General features: G+C 38.1%; 1 protein-coding gene and 1 long non-coding RNA gene across 5 annotated transcripts in view; one reads left to right on the top strand and one right to left on the bottom strand.

Moving 5' to 3' along the window:
- Positions 1-8,661, top strand: part of LOC140204171 (uncharacterized) — a 53,066-nt gene extending 44,405 nt beyond the window's left edge. Inside the window, exon 4 of the long non-coding RNA XR_011887545.1 lies at positions 7,433-8,661. This is a non-coding gene — a long non-coding RNA (uncharacterized lncRNA). The remainder of the gene's footprint in view (positions 1-7,432) is intronic.
- LOC140204155 (serine/threonine-protein phosphatase 2A 56 kDa regulatory subunit gamma isoform) overlaps positions 1-27,081 on the bottom strand; it is a 152,033-nt gene that overhangs the window by 27,614 nt on the left and 97,338 nt on the right. For 2 of the 4 annotated variants that reach the window (XM_072270587.1, XM_072270604.1), the window contains 7 exons: positions 22,526-22,634; positions 18,545-18,598; positions 15,392-15,562; positions 15,093-15,220; positions 12,958-13,059; positions 4,714-4,786; positions 2,991-3,056 (listed from right to left, as the gene is read on the bottom strand). In XM_072270587.1, the coding sequence (XP_072126688.1) occupies positions 2,991-3,056; positions 4,714-4,786; positions 12,958-13,059; positions 15,093-15,220; positions 15,392-15,562; positions 18,545-18,598; positions 22,526-22,634 (703 nt within the window). The remainder of the gene's footprint in view (positions 1-2,990; positions 3,057-4,713; positions 4,787-12,957; positions 13,060-15,092; positions 15,221-15,391; positions 15,563-18,544; positions 18,599-22,525; positions 22,635-27,081) is intronic. The other 2 variants (XM_072270596.1, XM_072270608.1) reach the window with 1 other exon arrangement.

Genomic DNA, 27,081 nt, shown 5'->3' with positions numbered 1-27,081 from the left:
TAAAATGAACAAGTGCTGGGAATACTCATCAGGTTAAACAGAATCTGTAAAGAAAAAGTTAACTTCAAGTTGATGATTCTTCATCAGAACAAGGAAAAATGAGAAAACAAGTACATTTTATGTTGCAGAAGAGGGAGGGGTGGAGAGAACAAAGTCTGACAGGATGGAGTCCAAGAGACTGAATGACACAAAAAGGGCTGCTGGCTGTGAGAGAGTGGTCAAAGCTCGTTAAAAGCCGATGACCTTTCTAAAGGAGGCATAAATACGAGACAAATGATATCACAGAGGAAAAGAAAATAAAGGTTAAACAGAGATATAAAACAGTCATTGCAATTGTGAAAGAGAAGAGTAGAAGCACCTAACAAATCAAGCAGCATCTGTGGAAATAAAACTTGATTTAATGTTACAGATGGATGACGCATCAGCACTGGCTACTTCTGATACAAACTAGAAAAGCTCATTATCAGAAATTATTGAATTCATTGTCAACTGCTGTGGGTTATAATGTGCCTTGACAAAATATGGGGTGCTGTTCCTTGAGCCCAATTTGGGTTTTGCTGGAATAATGTTCAATGACAGAGGGAGGTTAGAGTGTGAGTACACTGGAAAATTAAAACAACAGAATTGGAAACTCCAGGTCATTCCTGCAGTCTGAACAGAGGTGCTCAGCAAAGTGATCACCCAATTTCTATTCGGTCTCTCCATGTAACAACCATATTGTCTATACTGTGAGCACAGATTGCAGGAGCAGTGAATCACTGTTTCAATTGGAAGAAATGGCAAGATGGAAAAAGAACATCTCTTGTGGTTGTATGAGTAAGTGTTTGAGAAGAAGTCTGGGTGTTTGAATAGATGAAAGACTGAGTCATGAATTTAAGGAATTTTCCCTCTGAAATGCTGAAAGGGAGGGGAGATGCATCTAGTAGTGGCGGCAACATTTAAGGCAGTGGAAATTACTCAGGATGATCCAATCAATATGGAGGCTGACAGCATAAAAGGTGTGAACAAGATCATCCTATCTCACTTGGGAAAAAAGAGCACATGTTCAGGAAAATGGATGACTTTAAAGGAAAAGGTCAGACATCCTGGAGGATTCATCTGATGTGAAAAGTATTTTAACCTGAACCGTGGACCTGGATAAACTTGGAGAATGGAATGTGGTTCCACCTTGAAGGAGGATGGAAGTGCTATCAAAATATTTGTAAAGGTTTGTGGACTTGGAATGGTATTGGTGTTTAACCTGCTCCCAAGATGAGGGAAGAAAGGGAAATCATGAAAAGGTTAAAGGTAATGAAATACGAGTTCTGCAAACTCATGGTTTTCAGAGAGGCCAACAAAAGTAAATAAAACAGTATTTCTGCCACGATTGTTATAATTGTATTAGAGGGGCCACATTTGGAATACCATGTAGTTTTAGTCCAGTTATTTAAAAGATACATTAGCAACAGAGGCAGTCAAAAAAGATTCACTGAGCCAATTCCTGGCATCAGAAGGTAGTTGAAAAAATTACATCCCCATTTTGCAATTTAGAAAAATAGTGATCTTATTGAACAAAATCCTGATGGCAAATAACAGGGTAGATCTTGAGATGTTTCCACCAATGGAAGAATCTAAATCGGAAGGGGTATAGAAACAAGATTAGGGAGTGGTCATTTGACTGTGGTGGACTGGAATCTTCTCTTTGAGTGTGTCGAATCTGTAGCATTCTCTACTCCAAAAGTGTTGTGGAAGCAAGATTTCAAAGTTCAGAGAATAGGTACAGAAGAAATTAGGCCTGCAGAGATCATATTGAATGACAGACATGATCAGTGCATGAATATGGCTTCTCCAGCTCATATTTTCTGTCACCATCAAGGCAAGGCTAGCCCTCATCTTTTCCTTCAATATTCCAAATGGACTGTTCCCTCTCCAAAACCCTGGCTCATTCTTTCATCCTAAACAACACTCAACCCCCTTCTAGTATCACTCTTCCAAGAAACCAAGGAGAATCCACACATGCCTTGTTTTTCTTCACTTCCATGATTCAGGAACCCACACATTAATTTAAGGCACAACAGAAATTCACTAGTATTCTTCCAATGTAGCACTCACATTCTTTACTCATAAAGTGGTCTCAACATTGGAGAAACCAAATACAGATCGTGAACTGAGTGGAGGCTTTTTGCAAGGGTGACTCTATCATCTTAATTCTCCATTCCAGTCAAACCCGTGCCTTTTGTTTCTTGCATTGTTGCAACAAACCCAAAAGAAAGATCAAGAAAAAAAAGCGCATCACATCTCCTGATTAGATACATTACAACCCTTAGCGCTTAATACTGATAACCAACTTTTCCAGTTTGTATCAGAATTGCCAGTCATCAACTGTAAGGTTAAACTCAAGTTTCTCTCCTCCAGACACTTCCTAATCTGCTGAGTCACCCCAGCATTTACTGTTTTTAGTGGAAATTTAACACTACTGTACTTTAGCCTCAGAATGTTGGATAATAGGCAAGTGTAAAATTTACCAGTCTTTGATTATGATCAATCAATGGTGGTTACAAAAGTTTTTCAAAATGTAGCTGAAGTGCTAAGGACAAAGACATTCAATTAGAATCAGAATCAAGTTTAATATCACTGGCATATGTTTCAAATATTACCGAATTAAAAGTGTTCAATCAGAAGATTTTGAAATCTGATAATTACGACATATTCTAGAGGAAAAAGTTTATGATATTGGAACAAAATCATAACAACTTGCCTTTTCTGCAAATTAACTTTTGGACTATATGAGATTCAAGAGGCAATCGTTTAAAATAGCATTTTGCTTTGAGCTCAACAAAAAATGCACTTAGCATGTTATATATGCCATGAGCAATGGTGCCAAATTATATTAGGAGAGGTCTATCTATTCCACAATTAGGCATTTAATTTATACAATGGGGGTATTAATTAAATATCACATGAAATTTCAAAAAGTTTAAGTGTTTGTGCATTTCGACACAATTGCCTACCTGGTTTTTGGAGACTGGGCACATGGACAGTTCCCAGGATGGCCAGTTTCGAAAGGAACCCAGTGTCTGATGAAAGGAAGTCACTTATGAAGTTTGGTTAAAAATAAAGCAGTTTTGTCTTGGAAATATGTCAATATTTATGGAAAATTACCTCAGGTCAGGCAAAGCATAGGAAAAGAACACAATACATTTTCCTCCACTTCTTCCAAACATTTGAATTCAATCTCAATACCAGAGGAATCTTTCCAAGTTCATACCACTTTTCTATTTAACCAGAAAAAGTGATTTAATATCATTTTAGCAGCTTCCTCACCAACCCCTTGCCCCGTGAACCCAAGCTTTGAGATTTGCCATGGCTGGTCAACTTGGGCTTCTTTGAAAAATAACACAATTTAACAATGGCTGTATTACTCAATTACAACAAGGGAACTACTGTGCCACCCAGTCACTTGATAAGTTATAAATTTATTGGTGGATGTCCTGTGATATTGTACAAGTAGATTCAACTTCACTAATTAGATCAAGGAAGAAGAGAGAGTGGGACAAATTAGTGCATCAAGGTAGGATAGGAATCAGAGAAGGATAACTATAAAGAAAAGGAGTTAGAAAACCAGTATTCTGTTACATTATGGAGAGGAAAAACCAGTGACACAGCAAACTAACACTATATCAGGTAAATAATCCAACTATGGGAGATGGGATAAAGTAACAAAGATGGATCTATAGCTACTAAAAGCCATTATTTATGGATCAGTATCACTGGCTCAGAATGAGTCTTTCCAGTGGCCTTCCACATACTTCCCAAAACACCCATCTTTGAAAAATTATGAAGAAACTTAGACAGAACACAGTTAACAGGGAACAAGTAAAAGTTGGCCTGGTAGAGGGCTATAATTCCTACCACAAACATGAAATTAAAGAACTGAGTGTGGGAGGAAAAATGTACATTAAGTTACCTTCGTTTGTCCAATTGTAGACCAATAGACTTTAAAAATTATATATTCTGATGTTCATTCAAGGTCAATATTATCATACTTTTGCAAATCAACATTTCCCTTGATGCAGAAATGCAATTTAAACAACTTGCTTGCTGTTTTTAAAATTAAATTTATCAAGTTTTTAATATGGTAAAGGTAGAACACTGTCACTTCGGACACTATATATAGACAGGACACTTGAAATACATTTTCCAATAGAAAATAGTTTTCTTTGTGTCCCTAAATGAATAATTATGAACACAAGAAATTCTAACAAATAGAAGAATTGAACAACATTAATAATGACTGCACTGCTAGTTGAGAGAACACCTTTCTCCCAATGTCACCAATATATTACACTAACAATTTTCAATGGCTAAACACTGAACAAAAGCAAATGTCAGAAATCAACAAATGCAATTCTTATGAAGAGCTGGTATTGTAGTTAATAGGTATATTACATGCGTGAAGTATGACAAATAATTCCTTTTAAAACTTTGTGCAAATCAGCCAGCAATACAAGTTTACAAACAAACTGAAATATTTAAATGTGCAAAATGAATTAGAACATTTAATTCCATTTTCAAATTCGTTATTTTGAAACAAGATGTACAGTTAACCCTTACAGTTTAATTAGCCTATGCAAATGAAGTTGTTCTCTACTAGAAAATATGAAGTTACTATATTTTTATTGCAGCATGTATTATACTGTCCATAGCCAACATTTATACCAACAATAAGCATACCTGTGGATTTGCTTTAGCTAGATTTTCTATTTTGAGCCAAGCCTCTTCACGTTCTTTCAATTTTGCTTTCTCCCTAAACATCACAAAAAATTGAAAGAATTAAGGGCAACCAAAAAAATTGAAGACTTTCACAGCTGGAACAAGATCAAACTACTAAAACAATTTCAGTGACATTGTTCACCCGTGCAGAACTATTAACATGCATGAAAGCAACAAAAGCACAGAAATTTACAACTTGTGACAACCATATCATGATGTTTATACTCATTATCAAAGTAATCTTAAATTGGTTCGTCTTTCTGTTAATTATCCAATTTATAATAAAATGCCAAGATTGATCCTCAGAAAGGTACTGGGCATGTATCTACTATCAAAATTGTTTTCAGTTTTCTTTTTGCCTGCTCAGAGCCTAAATAGATGCAATATCCTTAGTTTCCTCTCCTAACTAATGATCCTTTATTATATATTACTGTGAAGAATACACATAAATGCATCTTTTTACCCACTTTGTACTTTCAATAAGTATCAAGGTCTATCTCCGAATCTGAGCTAGGTGTTTACAGTTTCAAAGGATCAACCAGAGATACTTATAGTTCGTGAACAAAACTTTTGCATGTGCCTTTTTTCCCCTCTGGACCTCCAGCCTCTTTCTCAAACACAAGCCTTTGTTGCTTACCAGCCTAGATCTTCAGACTTACTGTTAATTCACTCTTTGGTCTAAAGCTTAGAACTTTAGGATTATTATAGCTCAGGACGTTGTCCACACCAAGTCATCAAATCTTATTTAAGCACTTTTGCCAGTCCTGCTCTCATTAGTACATCCCACAGTCCTGCAAATTCTTTCCAAGTCCATTCTGAAGGTACTAATTGCCTCCAAACTCACATAAGCAAGGAATCCTTACCACTCTTAGACTAACATAGCTTTGCCGCACACTTATCTTACTTTTTGCCCCAAATTTTGGGTCAGTATTTTCTGATAGTTGAGATATAACTACTGGGAATTCAATTATTTTTAGCTTGCTCATAAAGTAAAACTGAAAGCATCCTCAGTGCATATTTATCTCTTACAGGTTTTGCATTTACTGATTATTTTACTTAGATCTCAGTTACACCGCTGACTGTTCACTTGCCACCCATGGTCTGAATTTAGACTTCGATCAGCCAAGTTCATCATGCGGTATGTGCATGCAGAACTATAGCACAAAGTGTGTTTAGTTGAAGGAACAGCTCATTACGGAATCTGAGGGGATTTTCTGGTCTGGTAGTCTGAAATCCCTTTTCTAATGACATTTTCTACAAATTTGCCATTATTATTACCTCTTCTACTTGGGCTATTACTTTATTAAATCCCACCTTCACTCAACTTTTATCATTTATAGGACTGTGACCAAACTATTTTAATGAGGAAATTGAAGGCATCATCCCTGGGTCTTTTGCCTTTTCTTATGATTGCTACCAGCTTTCTATCCTCCCTCTTGTCCACTTTCAAAATCTCTGACCTCTATGTTGGTTGCTCCCAGATTCTGACCTCAACACCCCTCCCCTTATTGCAGGTCAACAGCAGGGCTTGCCATTTACCATCCCAGACTCACCTGTTTCTACAGGAGGGCTCATGAAGTAAATCCATTATATCCCTTGAGTTGTATAAAAAGGTGCTGTGCAAGGAATAAAATGTGCTCCACTTCAGAAATAAATATGGTTATTGGAGTTTACCAATTACCACATCAAAACAAACAAATTTTACTTTTGAAATTTTGTCCGTCTTGTCTGCAATATACCAATTTTTCCTAATACTAATCTCACAATCTAGTTACAACTTAAGCAATTTACCTACAGTTGCTTTCAGAAATCCAAATCCCCAAGTTTCACTTTTCACCTACACCCCTTAGTATCCTGTTCTTTCACCCTCCCATAAAAGTTATTACCTCACAAATCACAATTAAATTCACCTACATTCAATTAATTTATCTCCTCAAAGTATCTCAAGTCCATTTTTTGCTACTGACAAACTATTTACTGTTAACTACAAACTAAAAATTCTATTCCTGCACATATGCTTTGCAAATACTAATTTGATTTGAGGTATGTTGTATTTCCCGTTAACTAGCTGATAATTCTTGCATAGAACCAAAATGATGTTCCTTAAGGAGTAGTCTGTACACTGTGCTTGAGCTAGTAATAACCTACTTAGCCTTTCACAAAGCTGGATCATTTGTTTACCCTGAAAGTAATTATGCAGTACTCCCAAAAATCACCAGATCTATTTCTACTGCCTTTTCAGGTTTGCATTCCAGAGTACATCTTGCTTAGAAAAGTTGCGGCAGTTCTTCTACAATATGCTTGAATTCTTTTCATTAGCCTTTTGATGGACAACTTGATGTATGCTTTTCAATAATCAACACACATGCTATCCAGAACTTACCAATGATTACAGCAAACATTTAATGTTAATTAGACAGATTTCAAAATAATGAAGATAGTCAAAGGAAAATAAATTTTCCATTGTTGAGGAAAGTTAAACTCAAAGCAATGTAATGATGGTTTCTGGGTAAAAAATATTAACCAGCTTTGTGAAAACCCAGGTGAGTTATTAGAAAGTAAAAGCAATGACTTAAACATGAAATCAAATTCAGAAGATAGGTAATCAATTGTAATGTTTATTTATACTCTTTACAGATACTAACTGATTTGTAGAACATTTGCACATTTTCTATTTCAGATTTCCAGCATTTGCAATTTCTTTCCTTGAAAATTAGTCAAAGCAAGTCAGCTAAAGAAATACAAGGGGAGAAGAGAAAGATTGAAAAGGAAAAAATAAAAAGCATGCTCCCAGACTTGATTATCACAGGGCTATACAGTAGGGAAGTAATGGCCTTCATTCCTTGTCTACAAATTCAGACTCCAAGGGCAAGGAAATCTTTTGTTGATCAACACCTACTATTTACCTCAGTTCAATGTTGGAAGAAGCACTGAAAGTAGTAAGGCTACTTAATGTAACAAGGCAGAATGTACTCTAATTGGAAGACTTCAACGTCCATCACCATATCTAGCACCACTACTGATGCAAGATATAACTACTGATATGAGAGAGATGGGTTGTGAAACTTAGCAGGGATAAACCTGCTTGCTGTTGTCCTCACCAAACTACCAATTCCAAATGCACCTATCCATGGAGGTGCTGGTAACAACATTGGAGGATCAACCACACATGAAATGCTGGAAGAACACAGGAGGTCAGGCAGCATTTATGGAAATTAATAATAAGTCCATGTTTTCGACCAAGATGCTTCTTCAGATCTCAGGATTCAGTTCAGTAATTTCAGAACTGATGTGCAGCTCAAAAACTAGAGACCCATTAGATTCACAGCCACCTATAGCTGCAGTTGCATTTTACTATGGTCTGTAACTTCATGCCTTTGTTTACCCTTCATTGCACCATTAACATTAAGAAGAGTAGCTGTGGGGAAAGTCGATGTTAAACCTACAAAGATAGAAATCGACTGGCTGATGAGCATAGTGGGCTAATGTTCCAAGAAAGGCTCTCAGGATTACAGGTGTAGATGAAGCCACAGCTTGTGAGAAGCTAGCCACCAGTAGCTTACACCACAGACGACAGGTTGCTGCAGCTACTGTGTTATACAAAATGCACACCAGCCACAGCCCTGCAGACCTTCACGCCATGCTGCCTTCACCTTATGAGAGATGGTGCACCACCCGATCAAGTTTATCTATGCCTGCTCATGCTGTTTCTATGCCTGATGTGAGACACACTGGATAGAAGTAAACACAAAATACTCTGCAGATGCTGAGGCAACACTCACAACATGCTGGAGGAACTCAGCAGGTCGGGCAGCATCTGTGGAAATGATCAGTCAACATTTCGGGCCGGAACCCTTTGTCAGGACTGAAGAGGGAAGGGACAGAGGCCCTATAAAGAAGGTGGGGGGAAGGTGGGAAGAAGGCTGGTAGGTTCCAGGTGAAAAACCGGTAAGGGGAAAGATCAAGAGGTGGGGGAGGGGATAGGCAGGAAAGGTGAAGAAGGAATAGGGGAAAACACAATGGGTAGTAGGAGGCGGAACCATGAGGGAGGTGGTAGGCAGCTGTGGGAGGGGGCAGAGTGAAATAGGGATAGGGGAAGGGAGGGGGAGGGAATTACTGGAAGTTGGAGAATCCTATGTTCATACCAAGGGGCTGGAGACTACCTAGATGGTATATGAGGTGTTGCTCCTCCAACCAGAGTTTAGCCTCATCATGGCAGTAGAGGAGGCCATGTATGGACATATCTGAATGGGAATGTGATCTCCCCCTCCTTTCCGCTATCCCTATTTCACTCTGCCCCCTCCCCCAGTTGCCCATACTTTAATGGGATACAGTTTGTCAATATGTTCAGGAGAGTTTCCTTAATCAATATGTAGAGTTCCCAACTAGAGTGAGTGCAATACTGGATCTCCTGTTGGGGGAGTCAGATAGGGCAGGTGACAGAAGTGTGTGTAGGGGAACAGTCTGCATCATGTTTTGAGATAATTATGGAGAGGAATAGGATAGGATAGGTATTCTAAACTGAAGGCCGGCCAATTTTGATGGCATCAGAAGGGTTCAGGCAGGTGTACTTTGGGATAGGCTGCCTCCCAGCAAAGAGGTGTTTGGTAAGTGGGAGGATTCGAAAAGTCAAATGTTGAGAGTATAGAGATAATGTTCCTGCTAGAATAGGGGTCGCCAACCCGTCGATCGCGATCGGTTGACCTTTGAGACTTTCCCAGTAGATCCCGAAAAAAATCAAAATGCACAACTACTGTTGTAATGTGAGCATTATAAAAATCAGTAATACTAATTAGGATAATGGCAATGTAGCAATACTCTTGCTACAAAGCTGTTTGTAAAGAGAGATTGTTTCCGGGTTGCGGGGTTTTAGTTCCACTCTTCCTGCCCAGTGCGCATGTGTGCAGCACCCCCGCCATGAACTGCGTTTTCAGCGTAGCTTGTGCTGCATCAATGTGACCAATTAAATTAGATACGCAGTGGTTCCCAACCACCGGGCCACGAAGAATGCAGCGGTACAGTGGTAGTCAGAATGCACCCAGCACATTTTTAAGAGAAAAGCCAAAATAAACAAGCTAATTAATTAGGTGCCACCCAGCACGTAAATGTCGGCCCAGATCAGAGGTGATTGGCAATTGCGTTGGGGACCACTGGATAAGAGTACAGACTGTCACAAACATCAATATACGGCACTCGCTCGTGATATCCTGATAGCATGGTGGAGGCTCCACGAAAGAAGGAGAAAACGTACAAATTCCATCAAGAATGGGAAGAGGAATTTCTATTTACCTTGGTGAAAGACAGGTGCGTATGTATGTTGTGCAACCAAACACAAGCACTGACTAAAAGAGGGAATCTGGAGCGGCACCGCAACACCAACCACCAGGAATTTAAAGACACCTACCCCCAAAAGAACGCAATTCATGCCTGGAAAGTTCAGCTGAAATCGCGGTTGAAGGCCCAGCAATCATTTTTCACAAAACATGCTGCTATTGAAGCATCATTTCGTGTAAGTCACCTTTTGGCTAAACACAAGAAGCCTTTTATAGATAGCGATTTATTCAAGGAAGCAATGGCCATTACCGCAGAGACTGTTTTTAATGACTTTAAAAACAAAAGTGACATCACAACCGCAATACATAATATACCGCTTGGCCCTGCAACTGTAACAAGGAGGGTAGAGTCACTGTCAGAGGACGTGGGTATTTTTCACTACAATTCAATGAATCCCTGGATGTAATGCAAACAGCTCAGCTTGTTGTATTTGTCAGAATGGCTTTCCAGGATTTTACAACAAAGGAGGACTTCCTCACTCTTTTGCAATTAAAGGAGAGAACGAGAGGTGAGGATATTTACAATGAGTTTAAAAATTATGTCCGTGAAAATGACAACCCCATTCATAAACTGGTGGCAATTACTACTGATGGGGCCCCAGCAATGCTCAGTGTGCACGTTGGTTTTATAGCACTAAAAGTCAGTGCCTACTTTGGGTCAACTTATCTATGTGAAATTGCATTTTCACAGATGAAAAATTATTAAATCTAAGTACAGGAGCTGTCTTACTGACAGACACCTCACAGACTGTCTCAGACTGGCTGTCTGTAGTTATGAGCCAAATTTCAGGGAACCAGCAACAAGTATTCAGCCCCAGTCATCACACTGAGTGCAACAGTCAATTTTTATTCATTTATTTTTCTTGTTGAAATAAAATTAAATAATGAAACTTAGAATTAAAGGTGTGAAGTATTGTAATATTCTTAAAGAAAGATATGCTAGTTACAGTGCTTGAATTCTTGTTTGAATTAATTTGAAAGTTTGACAAAAGTATTTTGTGTAATTCAAATACAATTAGCCCAAATAAAAGGCGAGGTAGGGGATCTTGGGCTTAAAAAGGTTGGTGACCACTATGCTAGAATAAAAGGCAAGGCTAACAGATTTAGGAAAGCTTGGTTATCGAAAAATATTGAGGCCCTAGTAAAGAAAAAGGATGTGCATATCAGGTATAGGAAGTTAGAATCAAATGAGGCACTTGAGTAAGAGAGAACACAAAGAGAGAAATCAAGAGGGCTAAAAGAGAATACAAGGTTGCTCTGGCAGACAAGGTGAAAGAGAATTGAAATGCTTTCCAGAGGTATAGTAAGAGCAAAAGTTGGTCCACCTGACGATCACCATGGTCATCTCTGCCTGGAGCCAAAAGAGATGGAGGAGATCTTAAATGATTTTTTTTTGCACCCATTTTTACTTAGGAGACAGGGACAGGAACTATAGAATGGAGGCAGAAGAGTAATGACATCATGGGCCAGAGTACTGAGTACAGGAGTTGGGATGTTGTTGAAGTTGTATATCGGTGAGACCAAAATTTGGAGTTTTATGTGCCATTCTGGTCACCTATCTACAGGAAAAATATCAACAAGATTGAAAGAAGACAGCGAGTTGTTTGTTATGTCTCCCCGCCCGCTAGGAAAATGGAGACATCTCTTTCTCCCTTATTAGGGAGAGAGAACCTGTGGTATGTCCAATACCAGGTGTAACTCGATTTCTTTGGGGCACTGCAAGTCTGTGTCTTTGCTATTGCTTTGCTCACGCTTGAGTGCTCGGTGGTGGTGCCAATGCTTTTTTTTGCCCGCTGAAGGAGGGGATTGCTGCTCGCTGCCACCTACACACGGGAGGGGAGAGTGGGGGGGGGGGGGTGGATCTTTGGGGTTCTAAGATTTAACTGTCATTCATTCTTTGGGGCCCGTTTTTGTGGATGGTTGCGAAGAAAAAGCATTTCAGGATGTATATTGTATACATTTCTCTGACATTAAATTGTACCTTTGAACCTTTGAAAATTTACAAGGATGTTACTGATACTTGAGGACCTGAGTTATAGAAGTAGAATATAGAGTTACAGAAATATACAAGTAGAATAGGTTAGGACTTTAGTTCCTGGAGCATAGGAGAATGAGGGGAGATTTGATAGAGGTATACAAAATTATGAGGGGTACAGATAGGGTTAATGCAAACAAGCTTTTTCCAATGAGGCTGGGTGACACTAGAACTGGCAGTCACAGGTTAAGAGTAAATGATAAAATAGTGAAAGGGGACCTTTCCACTCAGTGGGCAGTGCAAGTGTGGAATGAGCTATCAGCAGTAGTAGTGAATGCAGGCATGCTTTTAACATTTGAAAGAAATTTGGAGAAGTACATAGATGGGGCATGTATGGAGGGCTAAGTTCCAGGTGTGGGTCAATGGGAGTAGGCATAATAATAGTTCACATTGGACTGGACGGGCAAAAGGGCCTGTTTCTATGCTGTAGTGCTCCTTGACTCAATATTCTAATTTCTGCTGAGCCATCATAATTGCAAGGCCCACGTACAATGAGTAGCAGCATTAAGCTATCCATACCAAACTAACAAAGTGAATTGGTTGAGTCTTAATTATTGCTGCCAGTTCCAATTTATTTAATAATTGAATTTTACAACTTCCCATGGTGGAATATGAACTATTTGTCTAGTACAAGTGGCAAACCATCAGATTAGATTTTTTAAAATTATTAGATAACTGATTGGACACTCCTTACTTGTTCCATTAACCTTTGTTGCTCCATTAAAAAATGCAATATTTGGGCCCTTTCACATGCAAGTATGACGTCAGATATATAATATTTACAATTTTATGAGAGAATAAAGCTGGTTATACCTAGACAGATGCAAACGAACTTACTTTTGCCTTTCTGCTTTGAACTGTTGAGTGCAGTCATCAAAAAGTTTCTGATTCATTTCCATAAAGAGTTTCAAAGCATTGTATATTAATCCATGTATAGTCCTATATATACACAAAACATTAAATTAAGGCAGGTCTGGTTACATTGGACTGTAATACAATAGATTCCAGTTAATTGGGCCATCGATTAATTGGGGCAGCCACTTATTTGTGACAACTCTTAAAGAACAAAAAATAAAGAAAATAGCTGGGATTCTCTTTATTTATTTGGGACACTACGCCACTTAATTGGGGTAGGGCACTATCACCGAACAGTTTCTAAATTGCATCAGTCATATGCTCTAGTGTGTCCATTAGACACTACATTGAGCTTAAGGCAAACAGTTTTTAAATAGCATCAGTTGCATGTATTTGTATTCAAAATGTAGTGATTTTTGTCACTGATAGTTAGCGGGAATTAATTAGGATAATTCAGAACTGTTTTGCTTACTGTGGTTTCAAGCATTTAGGCTTGGAGATGCCTGAAACACCCGAGTGAAAATGAATCAATTTCACTACTTCAATAAGTTAGGAACTACGAAGGTATTGACAACCTTAAATGTTACGATGAAAATGAAGATTTAGAATGTGCAATCGTCAATAGCATTGCATGAGGCAGTCCATTATCTGCACTAGGTGTCTGCTAATTTTGCTCCTTTAAAATCAAAAGAACATGGCATTGTACACTCCGTCAATAACTATTACAGTTTTATAGTACTGTAGTAATAATGGTAATGTTCCAATTTGTTTTGTATTTTATTTGAATACATAATTTGTTACTCAGTGAAACAGCAGTTTTCCCTTTTTTATATACCTTTTTGACCATTTCCATGAAACATCAGCTAATTGGGGCAGTCGCTTAATTGGGTCAAAATGGGTCCCGATGTGTCCCAATTAACTGGAATCCACTGTAATCTAATCTGCACATCTATTAAGTTTAAACTTGTGCTTTCTTCCCAAAGAAATGATTTACATTTTAATGTAAACGCTTCCTAAACTACACCCCATTTAAAAACAAAAAATGTAAATTTAAACCACTCAGTTGTCTGGAATCAGATCAATTACTCACTTTACCTCCTACCTAGCTACTATTGTTTAAAAGACCAATAGATAACAAACAGTTCGTTGTTTTGCACAAGGTGAAAATTACCCATTAAGATATCAGCCAGTCAGAGTAATAAATGAACGAGTCCATGCTTGTGATACAAGTTCAACATTAAACATATAAATATACAGTTATTGACTACAGGAACTTTCATAATGCAATCAAGCTTTCTAATTACATTCCTAGTAAACCCAGGAAACAAATTAAAATACATTTAGCAATATGTACATAAACTATGCTATGCTGTCTTTTGACAGGTGACCTACATTTAAGGAAAGTACATTTCAGCCATAGGTGAATGAACAAATTAACTTTCATAACAGATCCTCTGGTGTTTCAAAGTGGTGTTGTAAAGTACTAAACACAAGACTAGAGAATTTACCAACTAATTCAGGAGTACAAATGGTAAATTGTGAGGGTTCTACACAGAGGCAGCATAGTTTAAAACTTAATTTGTGTAGGTTCATATAGAGAAACAATTTCTTTTGATAGGAAAAATAAATAAGAGAGCAGAATCCTAAAATTATTATTCTGGTCATTTCTTCAAAGCAGGAAAAAAAAAACAGAACCCCCTTACTCTCAAAAGGCTATGGCTGGTGAGTCAGACTTTGTGATTAAGGGCATTGGTGATGTAAAACAAAGATGATGAATGGAATAGGGTGTAGATTATAACCTTATCAAATGGCTGAACGGGTTCAAGTGGCCGAATATCCCAGATCATATCTCAATGAAAACCGTTTATACATATTGGCATCAAACATACTTCATGGTTCAAAAAAAAAGTTGGATATTTCAAGTATATTCCATTTTACATTGTGTAAATGTTTGTTTTTATTTCATGTGAAGATTTATATAGCTTTGACAATCAGAGAAACAACCCTTTTCAACATTCATGCTTTTATTAGAGCAACTATTACCTAGAAATTGTTTTAAATTTTTTTTACTGAGCTCCTGAAAAGCTAAAGATAACACAAAACAGTGGTCCTCTTACTTGTTCCAATGAGTCTTTGAATTACGATACAAGGATGGGAACATAATGGGTAAGATCTTGGCCGCGTTGTCACTGATAAGGCTCATGATGTACTCGTTATTCCAATAATAAAGGGCTCGTTCTGCCACCTACAATGCAGAACAAAAACAGAAAGAATCCTGTACACTATAATTTTCAGATGCAACTTTTGTCATTTCACAGAAGCAGACCCTTTATGGAATGACAATTTTGGTTTGAAACCAAAAATAAAGACACAAATTAAAGTAGTATCTCAAATTTCTATGTAACCTAATGCTCACTTGAAAATGAGGACTGGAAACACATTTTGCCAGCTGTCGAAACAGGGGTTCCATGACCTTTACAAATTCTGAAGGTTCAATGACATCCAAAATCTCTTCCAGTTCGTTTAGAAACATCACTTCTTTTGGACTATGCGTCTTTGGCCAATACTTGAGCAATGCCATAACCACCTATAAAAGTCAAAGCAGTACTGGAGCTCAAAACTTTGAAAACTCTAAAACACATTCATATGCTTGAACAAAGTAACAGCAAAATAGTATCACAATTGAATAAAAATGGTAAGTACTAGTTTGTGAAACTGCTGACAAATTAAGTTTATTAATATTGAAAACTTCTTACTACAGTTAAAATGACGGCTCATGCAAATTTTTTAGATTAATTCATTAAGATGTTTGCATTTTAAGATGTTTGCAAGTTCAACAGCTATTGCATTTGAAAATTTTAATCTTTAAATTTTCCACTATTAGATATATTTCCAATTGCCTATTACCAAAAAACCCTAAAATTTATTATGCATTGTATCTCAAGAAGTTCAATATTCCTAATTGAAATACATTGTGTGAGCTTTTATAGGTATGTAAAAAAAAAAGCAAAAGAAAAGCAGCTTAAAAAGTTGGAGGAATAGAGTATAAGAGAACAGAAGAAACTTTGAGAAGGTCCTGCATAAGGATGTTGGTTAACAAATTTTAAGCCACGGTTAAGAATTGGCTCTGAAGAGGAAGCGAAGATGGGATTAAATACATCACTCTCATGTTGGCTGCATAGGTGAGGTACCAAGGAGACTGCTGCTTGAGCCCTGGATATTCTCAATTAACATTATTTACTGAGGGGACAAATGTCATGTTTCCAGTTTGACAATACTAAATTAGGTGGATTGAGTCTAATAAAAAGAACGTAAAGAGGCTTCAATGCGATAATAAGCTGAACTGGTCAAGAACAGAGCAGAAGGAATACAATTGAATTGCCATATACAATACAATAGCCAGGTCAATCACTCTGGTGGTCAGAATATTTGTCAACTGGTCAAGAACAGAGCATGAAACATAGAAAACCTACAGCACAATACAGGCCCTTCGGCCTGCAAAGCTGTGCCGAACATGTCCTTACCTTAGAACTGCCTAGGCTTACCCATAGCCCTCTATTTTTCTAAGCTCCATGTACCCATCCAGGAGTCTCTTAAAAGACCCCATCGTTTCCACCTCCACTGCCGCCGCCAGCAGTAGGAATATAATTGGAAAATTATAAAAGCAAGGATGTAATGTTGAGGCTGGATGTACATTTTTTGAGAGAGGGTTCAAAGTAGGTTCATGAAAATGATTCTGGTATTGAAAGGCTTGCCATATGAGGAGCGTTTGATGGCTTTGGGCTGCACTCACTGGAATTCAGAAGAATGAGGGGTGACCTCATTGAAACCTATCAAATGGTGAAGGGCCTCAATAGAATGGATGTGAAGTGGGGGAGTTTAAGACCAGAGGACACAGCCGCAAGATAGAGGGGCATCTTTTTAGAATGGAGATGAGGAGAATTTTTTTTTTAGCCGGAGCAGGGAGTCGGTGGAATTTGTTGTCACAGGTGGTTGTGGAGGCCATGACATTGGGTATACTTAAGTAGTTGATAGATGCCTGATTAGTCAGGGCACGAAAGGATATGGGGAGAAGGCAGGAGACTGGGGCTAAGAAAAATAGATCAGCCGTGATAAAATGGCAGAGCAGACCTGATGGGCCAAATGGCTGATTCTGCTCTTATGGAAAGTACCAGGTCAACTACATCGGTGGACAGAAAAGCAGAATATTTGTTAAATAGTAAGAGGTTGGATAGTGATAATGTTTAAAGAGACCAAGGTGCTTTTATACACAAGCATTTTGCATTGTTTTCTTTGTATTACCAACACAATTATACTTGGCATGATCTCTCTATATGGCATGCAAATAAAAGCATTTTGTTGTGTCTTGGAGACAATCAAAGCAAAACCGATAAGTAGTACATAGTTTAGTACTGAGATGAGGAGAATGTGTTATTACTTGTGGTGAACTTTCTACCCCAGTTGACCATGGATGCTGTTACTATGTTCATAGAAAACTGGCATCAGAAGATCTTATGAGCATAAGGGAATCAATGGATACACCAGCCACAATCTGATGAACAGCAGAATCAGCATGACTTATTTCTGATCCTATTTCTTATGTTATTTGCTAAAAATAAACTCTAGAAAGACGAGAGAGTACAAAAAAAAGCTGGCCTCATCCACTTAAGCCTACTCCACCATTTTATATAATCACAGTTGATTCTGTACTTCAGATCAATCTCAAAACCATCAACCTATCCTCTAATGTACTTATAAAAAAATGTCAATTCTGATTCCAATCATTGACTTGCATCCTTAGTCCTGAGGTAGAGAATTCTAAAAATTTACAACCACATAAAATGTAATTTTATTGTGTTCTTAAAAAGCCAACTTCAGGTTCTAGATCCTTCAACTCAAGGAAATGCCTGTATTCTGTCCTCTATCAATCCCTTTCAGAGACTTTTGTTTCCATGAGATACCCAACCTCTTGTTGGTATAGATCAAACTTCCAATCAGCATTCACAGGTCAACATGTTCTCTTACCAAGAATCAATCTTGTAAATTCTGTACATCCTATTGCAACACAGACTGTACGTAGTACATCAATTATCATCTCAGTAATGCCCTGCACAACAGTGGCAAGACTTTAACATTTCCATTTAAGATCTCATAACAATATGCAAAATTCAAATATCCTTAATTGCTTCATGTACCTGCAAGTTTTTACTCCACCTGAGCCTACATATTTAACTAAATGAACACAAATATTTATGAATCTTTCACCATTCTGAAATAATGAATCACTTATTTTGTTCTCCACCTGCCTCCTTTTCTTCACTCGGTCAACTAATGCTCTTTTGCAGACACCACTTTACAGTTTTCCCATCTAACTTTAAATTTAGATACTTTATATTGTCTTTTTGGACGTCTAACTGGAATATTTTCAAGAAGTCAAAAAGAGAATTCAAAACCTTGAAACAAAACCACAAGACACTTTCAAAAAGGAATATTAGTTAGACCTCCCCTAAAATTATTATAACATTTAAACGTAAAATAAACAGAGATCATATAATTAATGTCAACTCACAGGTTCCGTAAGGGTGCTGTCTTTTTCTAGGAATTGCACCACACAGTACGCCAACTAAATAAAGAGTAAAACCAAGTTAAAGCAATGTACATATTTCTCTTTACAACTTAAATGCTTGTGTAGTAGGCTCCCTCACTTTGCAGAAAAAACTCTTATTCAAATGCAATGTTGTTCAAGAGTATCTTTACACATCCAAATTTAATGGCAAATCATAGATATCAACTATGGAAATTCCCATGATCTTTGCCAAAGGAGGAACTAATCAAAATTGCTTAAGTTTTACTATATGTCTGTGCGGATATACAACACAGAAAATAAAAGAAGTTGTTGAATTTTGCTGACAACTCAAGGTCTTCAAATGACAAGGTAAAAAAAAATTGCCCATCAGTGCCAAACCATTGCAGGAAACTTACACAGTCTCGATTACTGAGTGGAATTAGGTATTGTCTGTGCAATTGTTACATGCTCAAGGAGATCTGTTTTTTTTTGTGAGAATGATGTAATGGTCTTTTGGAGGTCACCTGATGTGATTTCCCCACCGATGTGAGGTCACGTGATGACATGTGCCCCGTGACTATATAAGGGTTGACCCAGGTGACGCAGTTAGTTTTTGAGTTTGTAGATTTCCAGGTAGAACTTACTGTGCCTCCGTTCCTGTTGCGTGTTTGTTTTTGAGAGGCAGTTTCATTTTTAAAACGGAAGGTGCGTTCTCTTACAAGATATTGTATTATTGGACTGGGAATTTGTGGCTGGAAGTGCCAATTTACTCAATTCCGACAGTTTTGAAGGGAGAGTGAAGAATTTATCGAAGTGAAGGATCGAGAGAAGTCGGCATCGTTTGGCAGTTTAATAAAGAATCAACCTCATTGAGTCCTCATTGGAGAGAACCTGCATTGAGATAACTCTTGCAAAAGGGCAATGAGTTCATGCAAAAAGGTGCTCTCTCTCACTAAAGGAAGTTAAAGTCAGTCGATTTAAACTGTTTATTTTCGGCATCATGAATCCTGTAGACAGAACCAGCAGTAAAGGTGCAACTGTGAAGAAATCCTTCTCCAGAGAAGTCTCTCCCAATTGAATGTGTAAAACCGTTGGACTTTCAAAGTTATCGCTTTAAGAACTATATCTGACTGTATCGCTTTAAGAACTGTTTTCGCATTTAACGCTTTAAGAATCAGAGCCGAGTGGAGTTGGTGAACGGCTGTGTACCTGTTAACCTCCGGTTAAAGTTTTCCTTTTTTTTCCCCTTATCGTTTATATGTGTTTAATAAATATTTGGTTGTTTTTATAAAACCTGTCTCAATTAATATTTATTGTTGCCAGTTACGTAACACAATATAGTGGTAAAACTTTTGACGAGGTAATTTAGAGTAACAGTGTGCAGCGAAAAGCAGAGCTACAGTCAGCCCTCCTTATCCGCGAGTTCCGCATACATGAATTCAACCAACTGTGAATCGAGAAAACCCAGAAGTGCTCTTCCAGCACTTTTTGTTCGAGCATGTACAGACTTTTTTTTCTTGTCATTATTCCCTAAACAATGCAGTATAACAACTATTTTACATAGCATTTACATTGTATTAGGTATAAGTAATCTAGAGATGATATAAAATATACAGAAGGATGTGCGTAGGTTATCATGGATTGGGATTAAAAAAAAACGGAAGTTCTCTTACTAAGTAAGTCGGAACAGGTACATCTGGTATTACTTAGCGTCAGTTAGTTAAATGTTTGTCTTAGTATACATTTTACCTTTCTATGCATATAACACACTTAAGAAATGTATGTTTCAGCACCAGGCTCGGGAATGGAAGTTCCCGAGTTCGATCCAGTGACAGACTGCTCCTGAGCGCGCTCTCCATCTGTGCCGGGTTGACGTGGAGGATCAAAAACCCAAAACCCAATAATTAAACCACTGCGTTGCTTAGTAATAATTGTAGTTTTCATTGGGACAGGGCCTTTCTCACTTTATCGTTTAAAACTGTCCCGATTGTTGACCAACCGTAGCCTAACGCTTTCCAGTGACCGATGGCGTTTCACCTCTTTCCGATTACTTTATTATTTCCACTTTATTTTCAATAGTGATCGCGATTATTTTCGTGAACGGAAACACTGCAGATTCAGAGCTCCCCCACCAGGTTCTAATGTCCACCGCACTGTGACAGGTTAAATAAGGTCTGAAGTTCCGCAGGGTCCTAAGATCCACCGCATTGAGACAGGTTGAATGAGGGACTTGAGCATCCACGTTTTTTGGTATCCGTGAGGGGTCCCAGAACCAATCCCTCACGGATAAGGAGGGCCGACTGTACTGAATTCTTCCCTTTCACAAGCAGGGCACAAAACAAACTATTTACAAACTAAAAGTGAGAGCAAACTATTCTGCAACTGAAACCAAGAGGACACAAAGGTGAGCTAGGCAGATTATTTCTTCTAGATTTATTTTTTCCTTTAGGAATAAATGGAATCTTTATTATTGTAGTACAGCCAATTGAGAGCTTGTGCAATTCATGATAAACTTTTGTAATGACCAAATAAATGAAGATTCATTACCTTTAAGACTTGGCCTTATTAAATTTGAAATGAGTGTCAATTTTTGTTAGTTTGAGGCACATAAAGAGCTGCATTAGCACCATAAAATTCAGTAAATCTTCAAAGGATTGTGTGTAAAGCACTAGCTTCATTATTATTTTATTTTACTTAAGAGATACAGCACAGAATAGGCCCTTCAAGCCACACTGCCCAGCAACCTCCAACAACTCCGATTTAACCCCAACCTAATTGTGAGACAATTTACAATGACCATTTTATAAGTGGTGGTATTTTTTAAATGATATAATTTTTATTAGTTAGTAATAGTTATAATTTGGTTCATGGAACACTTCAGCAAGTTAAGTTTCTTTCATAGCATTTAACCAAATTTCAGAAAAAAATCCTTTCATTTGTTGTGAACAATTTTTCTTTTTTCATATTTTTCGGTTGTAAAGATTTTCAAATTTGTTAGCTAACTAGTCCGTTAGTCTTGCGAGACCATGAATCTGTGCCTGGGAAGTCTTCACTCTCAAGGGCACAGACCTGGGCAAGGTTGTATGGAAGACTAGCAGTTGCCCATGCTGCAAGTCTCCCCTCTCCACAACACTCCTCACCAATGTTGTCCAAGGGAAGCGCATTAGGACCCATACAGCTTGGCGTCAGTGTCGTCGCAGAGCAATGTATCATTAAGTGCCTTGCTCAGGGACACAACATGTTCCCTTGGCTGGGGCTTGAACTCACGACCTTCAGGTAGCTAGTCCAATGACTTAACCACTTGGCCACGTGCCCACTGATAGCAAACTACTAGTAGCAAACTAACAGCTAATTGATAAGGGATGATGAATTATTCTAGGTGTGACCAAGTAACCTACGAATCTGCAGGTATCTGGAATTCAGGAGAAAACTGGAGCAAACCCATGTGGTCACAGGGAGAGTGTACAAACTCAAATAAAGAATTTTTTTCTGAAATTTGGTTAAAGGTTGTGAAAGAAACAATTAATCAAATTATAAACTTGAAAGACAGCGGCAGAATTGACCCTGGGTTGCTGCCGCTGTAATGGCGTTGCGTAAATTGCTACACTATCGTGTAGAATAGTACTGTCTAAAATCCTCAGGCATTACATAAACAAAATATAACAAAATAAAAAAAGCTATAAAAAAAATCACAAATGGTAGGTTCAATAGGCAATTGCATGCACACAGCTACCGTGAAGAGTAAGATTAAAAAAATGGTGTCATGGTTGCATTTAGGAATCAATATTAACAGGTTCTTTCTCATACTTTCATAGAAAAACAGGTTAATGCAACATTACACAACATATTGCACTATATAACTTGCCAGAATAAATAAACTGATTTGTTTGTGTGTTAATCCAATGTGGAATTAATGACTTAATATATTACTGCCTCATATTTAAAAACATCTATATTTGAGTAATCATCTAAATTTCAAATTACCTGTGGATGATAGACACTAAGAGATTTTACTTTGTGAAGTGGTAGTAATACTTTCAGAAGGAAAACTTTATGCTCTTCTTTTAATGGCAAAGCAAATCCATTAATTATACTGAAAAGAAAAAGAAAAAAATATCAATTAATTGAACAATTTGACTTTGACTAGTTGAAACAAAAAGAGCTGCTTATTACTAGATTGCCTGTGGAATTTCTCAAAATCAAGTAATAATTAGGCTGTTCCAATGAAAATGGAGAAAAAGTTGGACACAAAATGCAAGTCCCATCAGTACTGAAATTCAAGAACAGCTACAAAACCAGTTCAGCTGTTTATATTTTCACCTACTACTGTTGTTTGGGGCAAAGATAATGCTCACCATTCCAGACAATTCTAATTGTTTTACAAATGAACAGAAAAGGCACAGAACTCAGTAAGGATAAAAGGCTGTGCAGGTAGTTACTTCATACATCAACAAAATAAAACAACTACTTGGTCCAGCATGCTCTTTTAAGTGAGATGGCTCAAGAAGCTATCATGAACTGAAACAAGAGAAAATCTGCAGATGTTGGAAATCTGAGCAACACACACAGAATGCTGGAGGAACTCAGCAGGCCAGACAGCATCTATGGAAAAAAGTAAGTAATGTTTCAGGCCGAAACCCTTCAGCAGGAGTCATGAACTTAAGATTTTTGAACTTGTTTCTAATAAAAATCAGACAGCATGAATAAAAGTACTCAGGCATTTAATTCTTCTGCCAGATTTATATGACAAACATAATTTGCACTAAGCACATATTTTAGTAGAGAAGGGAAGATAGGAGCTAGGAGTTTGAAAGGACTGTAAAATAATTTCACTACCTCAGTGTAGTAAAATATAAATTGATAAAATTTACACTATTTACCCATGATGCCACTTTCTAGAAATTACAGATCTGTTTTCCCAGGTCTCTTTATTCCACCGCACAACGTTACTATTCACTGTATATGTGATACCCTGGTTTGTCCACTTAAAGTGCAACACCTTAACACTTGCCTGTGTTAAATTTCACCTGCCATTTTTCAATCTATTTTCCCAGCTAGTAAAGATCATGCTGCAAACTTTGATGGCCTTGGATGTCATGTGCAAATATGCTCAATTTTTAGTTCCCCTTTCCCAGAGTAAAGACTGTTGTTATCTTCAGATTATATTTCTCCTTTTAATATCACAACAAAATTATAAGTCTGGTTTCTAGACTGACAACAATGGGAAAGCACTTGTGCTTGAAACATCTAACTGCTCCCCCCCCCCCCAAAAAAAATCTAGAGTGAGATCTTTCCTGTAGGATATGAATGTTCAGAAAGCTACAAAATCACTTATTTTTCTGGTGATGTTGCTCAAGTAGAGAATATTAGATTATTTAATGGTTGAGTGGTGCCACAACAACAACCTTTTACTCAATGTCAGCAAGACCAAGCAGCTGGTTACTGACTTCACGAGGAGGAATCCACAAGCCCATGAGCCAGTTCTCACTGGAAGATCAGAGGCGGAGAGGGTTAGCAACTTTAAGTTCCTCGGTGTCATCATTTCAAAAGGACTTGTACCGGCTCAGCATATAAGTGCAATTACGAAGAAAGTACTGCAACGCCTCTACTTCTTTAGGAGTCTGTTAAGATTCAGCATGACATCTAAAATTTTGACAAACTTTTGTAGTTCTATGGTGGAGAGTATATTGACTAGCTGCATCACAACCTGGTATGGAAACACGAAAGCTCTTTAATGGAAAATGCTACAAGTAGTAGTGAATACGGTCTAGTCCATCACAGGTAAAGCTCTCCCACCAAGTACTGTCACAGGTAAGCAGCATCCATTATCAGGGACCTCCACCACCCGGGTCATGCTCTCTTCTCACTGCTGCCATCAATAAGGTGATACAGAAGTGTTAGGACTCACACCACTGGGATCCATGTTGCAAGGTTTAAGTTTAGTTCAGTTCAGTGTCATGCTGCTAGCCCACTGCAGACCACAGGGTTATTCTTTGCCGAAGCTCCCGAGTCTGCACTGATCACCCTGTTCAAACTGCTCAGAAACAGCAAACGTAGAGTAACCAAAATCCAGAAACACATGCAACATAAACCTCAAAGCCCTCCAAAACAGGTCCGCAGCCTCTCTGATCAATCCTTGGAACATGGATCCCAAGACTCTACACTTTCCTGACTGCAGCTAATGAGGGAGAGGAAGACTGCTGGTGGCACTGAACACCCGCCTGTCCTCTGCTCTTATCCTCATTGATTTCAATCTTGCTCAATGTCTAAACCGGACAGAAGCAATGGAGTTGATCATGGGTTCATGCCCTGACTCCAGGCTGCAAACTCCACTTCAAACCTCACTGAACTCCCTTGGAGACAGCAAAGCAGAAGATCGTTCAATTGGCTCAAGTGCACCAACTTAGGTATGCAAGGACAGCAGATGGCAGCAATTACCTGATATTCACATATTTACATTAGTGCATACAAGTAATCTTTTCCTGTAGATAAAAATAATTACCTTATTTACTAACTGAAAACTCTTCATAACTATTACATGAAATAATCTTCCCTTAATAGCCAACCATGACAGTTTCAATAATGAAGGAGCACCAAGTATTTTATTTAAGGTGCTGGTTTATTGTCACTAGTTAGAACACTGTATCTGCTAGCACTTATTTAGAATTCACATGCATGAAAAATGCAGTGTCTTCAAACAAAGAAAGGTATTTTTCAGAAGCAGAGAAAACATAATACAAGACAGATGGCTAGATGGCCTACTCCTCTTTCTTACTAAGTCACTCTATAATTCATCAAGATCATGGCTGATCTTCTACCTTTTACAGCACTATCATGATTCATACTGGATCTTTGGAATGAACACGATGACTGAATTTTTACAGCCGAGCAGAGTAAAGAATTACAAAGTTAGCCACCCTCTGAGTGACATCATTTTCCTCATCCAAGTCTGAACTGGCGCTAATACTCAAACAGTACCCCACGACTGTGGGCTTCTCAGTCAGGAGAAACATCCTCCCTCCATTTAGCCTACAGAACCACTTAAGAAATATGCTAGTTTAAGAGATCTCCTCATATCCTCCTAGCCTGCTTAATCTCTTCTTGTAAATTAAACCTGCCATTCCTGAATATTCATGGCACTTCCAAGGCACCTGTGTGTAATTGTTGCTGTCAGTCTCTTGCCATTTAACAAATGTTCTGCATTGATTACGTATATCAAAGTGGAAGATCTTGCATTTTTTCAGATTATATTCTATCTGTCTTGTTCTTGCCCACCAATCAGGTTTCCTATATTACTTTGAAGAATCTTTTCCACTTACAGTCTCACCTAGTTTACTATCAACAAACTTGGAAATATGATAGTCAAATCACTGAGATTGTGAATAGCTGGAGCCTCAAACACCAATTCCCATGGGACCTACAAGCTTGCCAACATAAGACTGATCCATTCATTGCTTTCTATACAATTACCAATCCCATCGTCAGTTGAGTATCATCAATTCCATGTGCTCCAACCTTGTTAAATAATTTTTTTTTGGTGTGACCTTATTAAAAGCTTTCCAGAAACTAACCACAGTCACTAGTTCCTCCTCATCCATTCTACTTATCACTACAAGAATTAGACAATGCAGCCCATTGGGTCTGCTCTGCCATTCCCTTGTGACTAATTCATTATCCCTCGCAACCTTATTCTTCTGCATTCGCCCTGTAACTTCTAACACTCTTATTAATCAAGAACCTCTGCTTTAAATATACCCGACTTAGCCTACACAGACATCTGTCACAATGAATTCCACAGATTCGCCACCCCTGGCTAAGACAATTCCCCTGAATGCTATTTGATAGTGTAATTGTTGCTGTCAGTCTCTTGCCATTTAACAAATGTTCTGCATTGATTACGTATATCAAAGTGGAAGATCTTGCATTTTTTCAGATTATATTCTATCTGTCTTGTTCTTGCCCACCAATCATTTTTATTCTAAGACTGTACTCTCTGAACATGAACAGAATATTTCCTACAGTGGGAGAGTGTAGGACCACTCTATATAGGCTTTTTAAATATTCAATAGGTTTCAATGAGATCCCCCTCACTTTTCTAAACTCCAGTGAGTACAGGCCCAGTCATCAAACACTCCTTAAATGTTCTTTCATTTCCATAATCATTTTCGTGAACCTTTTCTCATCCTTTCTTAGAGACGAGGCCCAAAACTGCTCACGATACCCCAAGTGAGGCCTCTGAAGTGCCTTATAAAGCCTCAGCATTACATCCTTGCTTTTATATTTTAGTCCTCTCGAAATGAGTGCTAACATTCCATTTGCCTTCCTCCCCACTGACTCAACCTGCACATTAATCTTTAGGGAATCCTGCATGTAGACTCCCAAGTCCCTTTGCACCTCAGATTTTTGAATTCTCTTCCCGTTCAGAAAAGTCAACGCTTTTACTCCTTCTACCAAGGTGCATGACCATATACTTCCCAAGACGATATTCCATCTGCCACTTCTTTGGCCATTCTCCTAATCTGTCTGAGCCCTTGTGCAGC

This window comes from Mobula birostris, chromosome 1 (genome assembly GCF_030028105.1).
Source record: "Mobula birostris isolate sMobBir1 chromosome 1, sMobBir1.hap1, whole genome shotgun sequence".
Classification (NCBI taxonomy): Eukaryota; Metazoa; Chordata; class Chondrichthyes; order Myliobatiformes; family Myliobatidae; genus Mobula; species Mobula birostris.
This window is presented reverse-complemented; position numbering and strand designations above follow the sequence as displayed.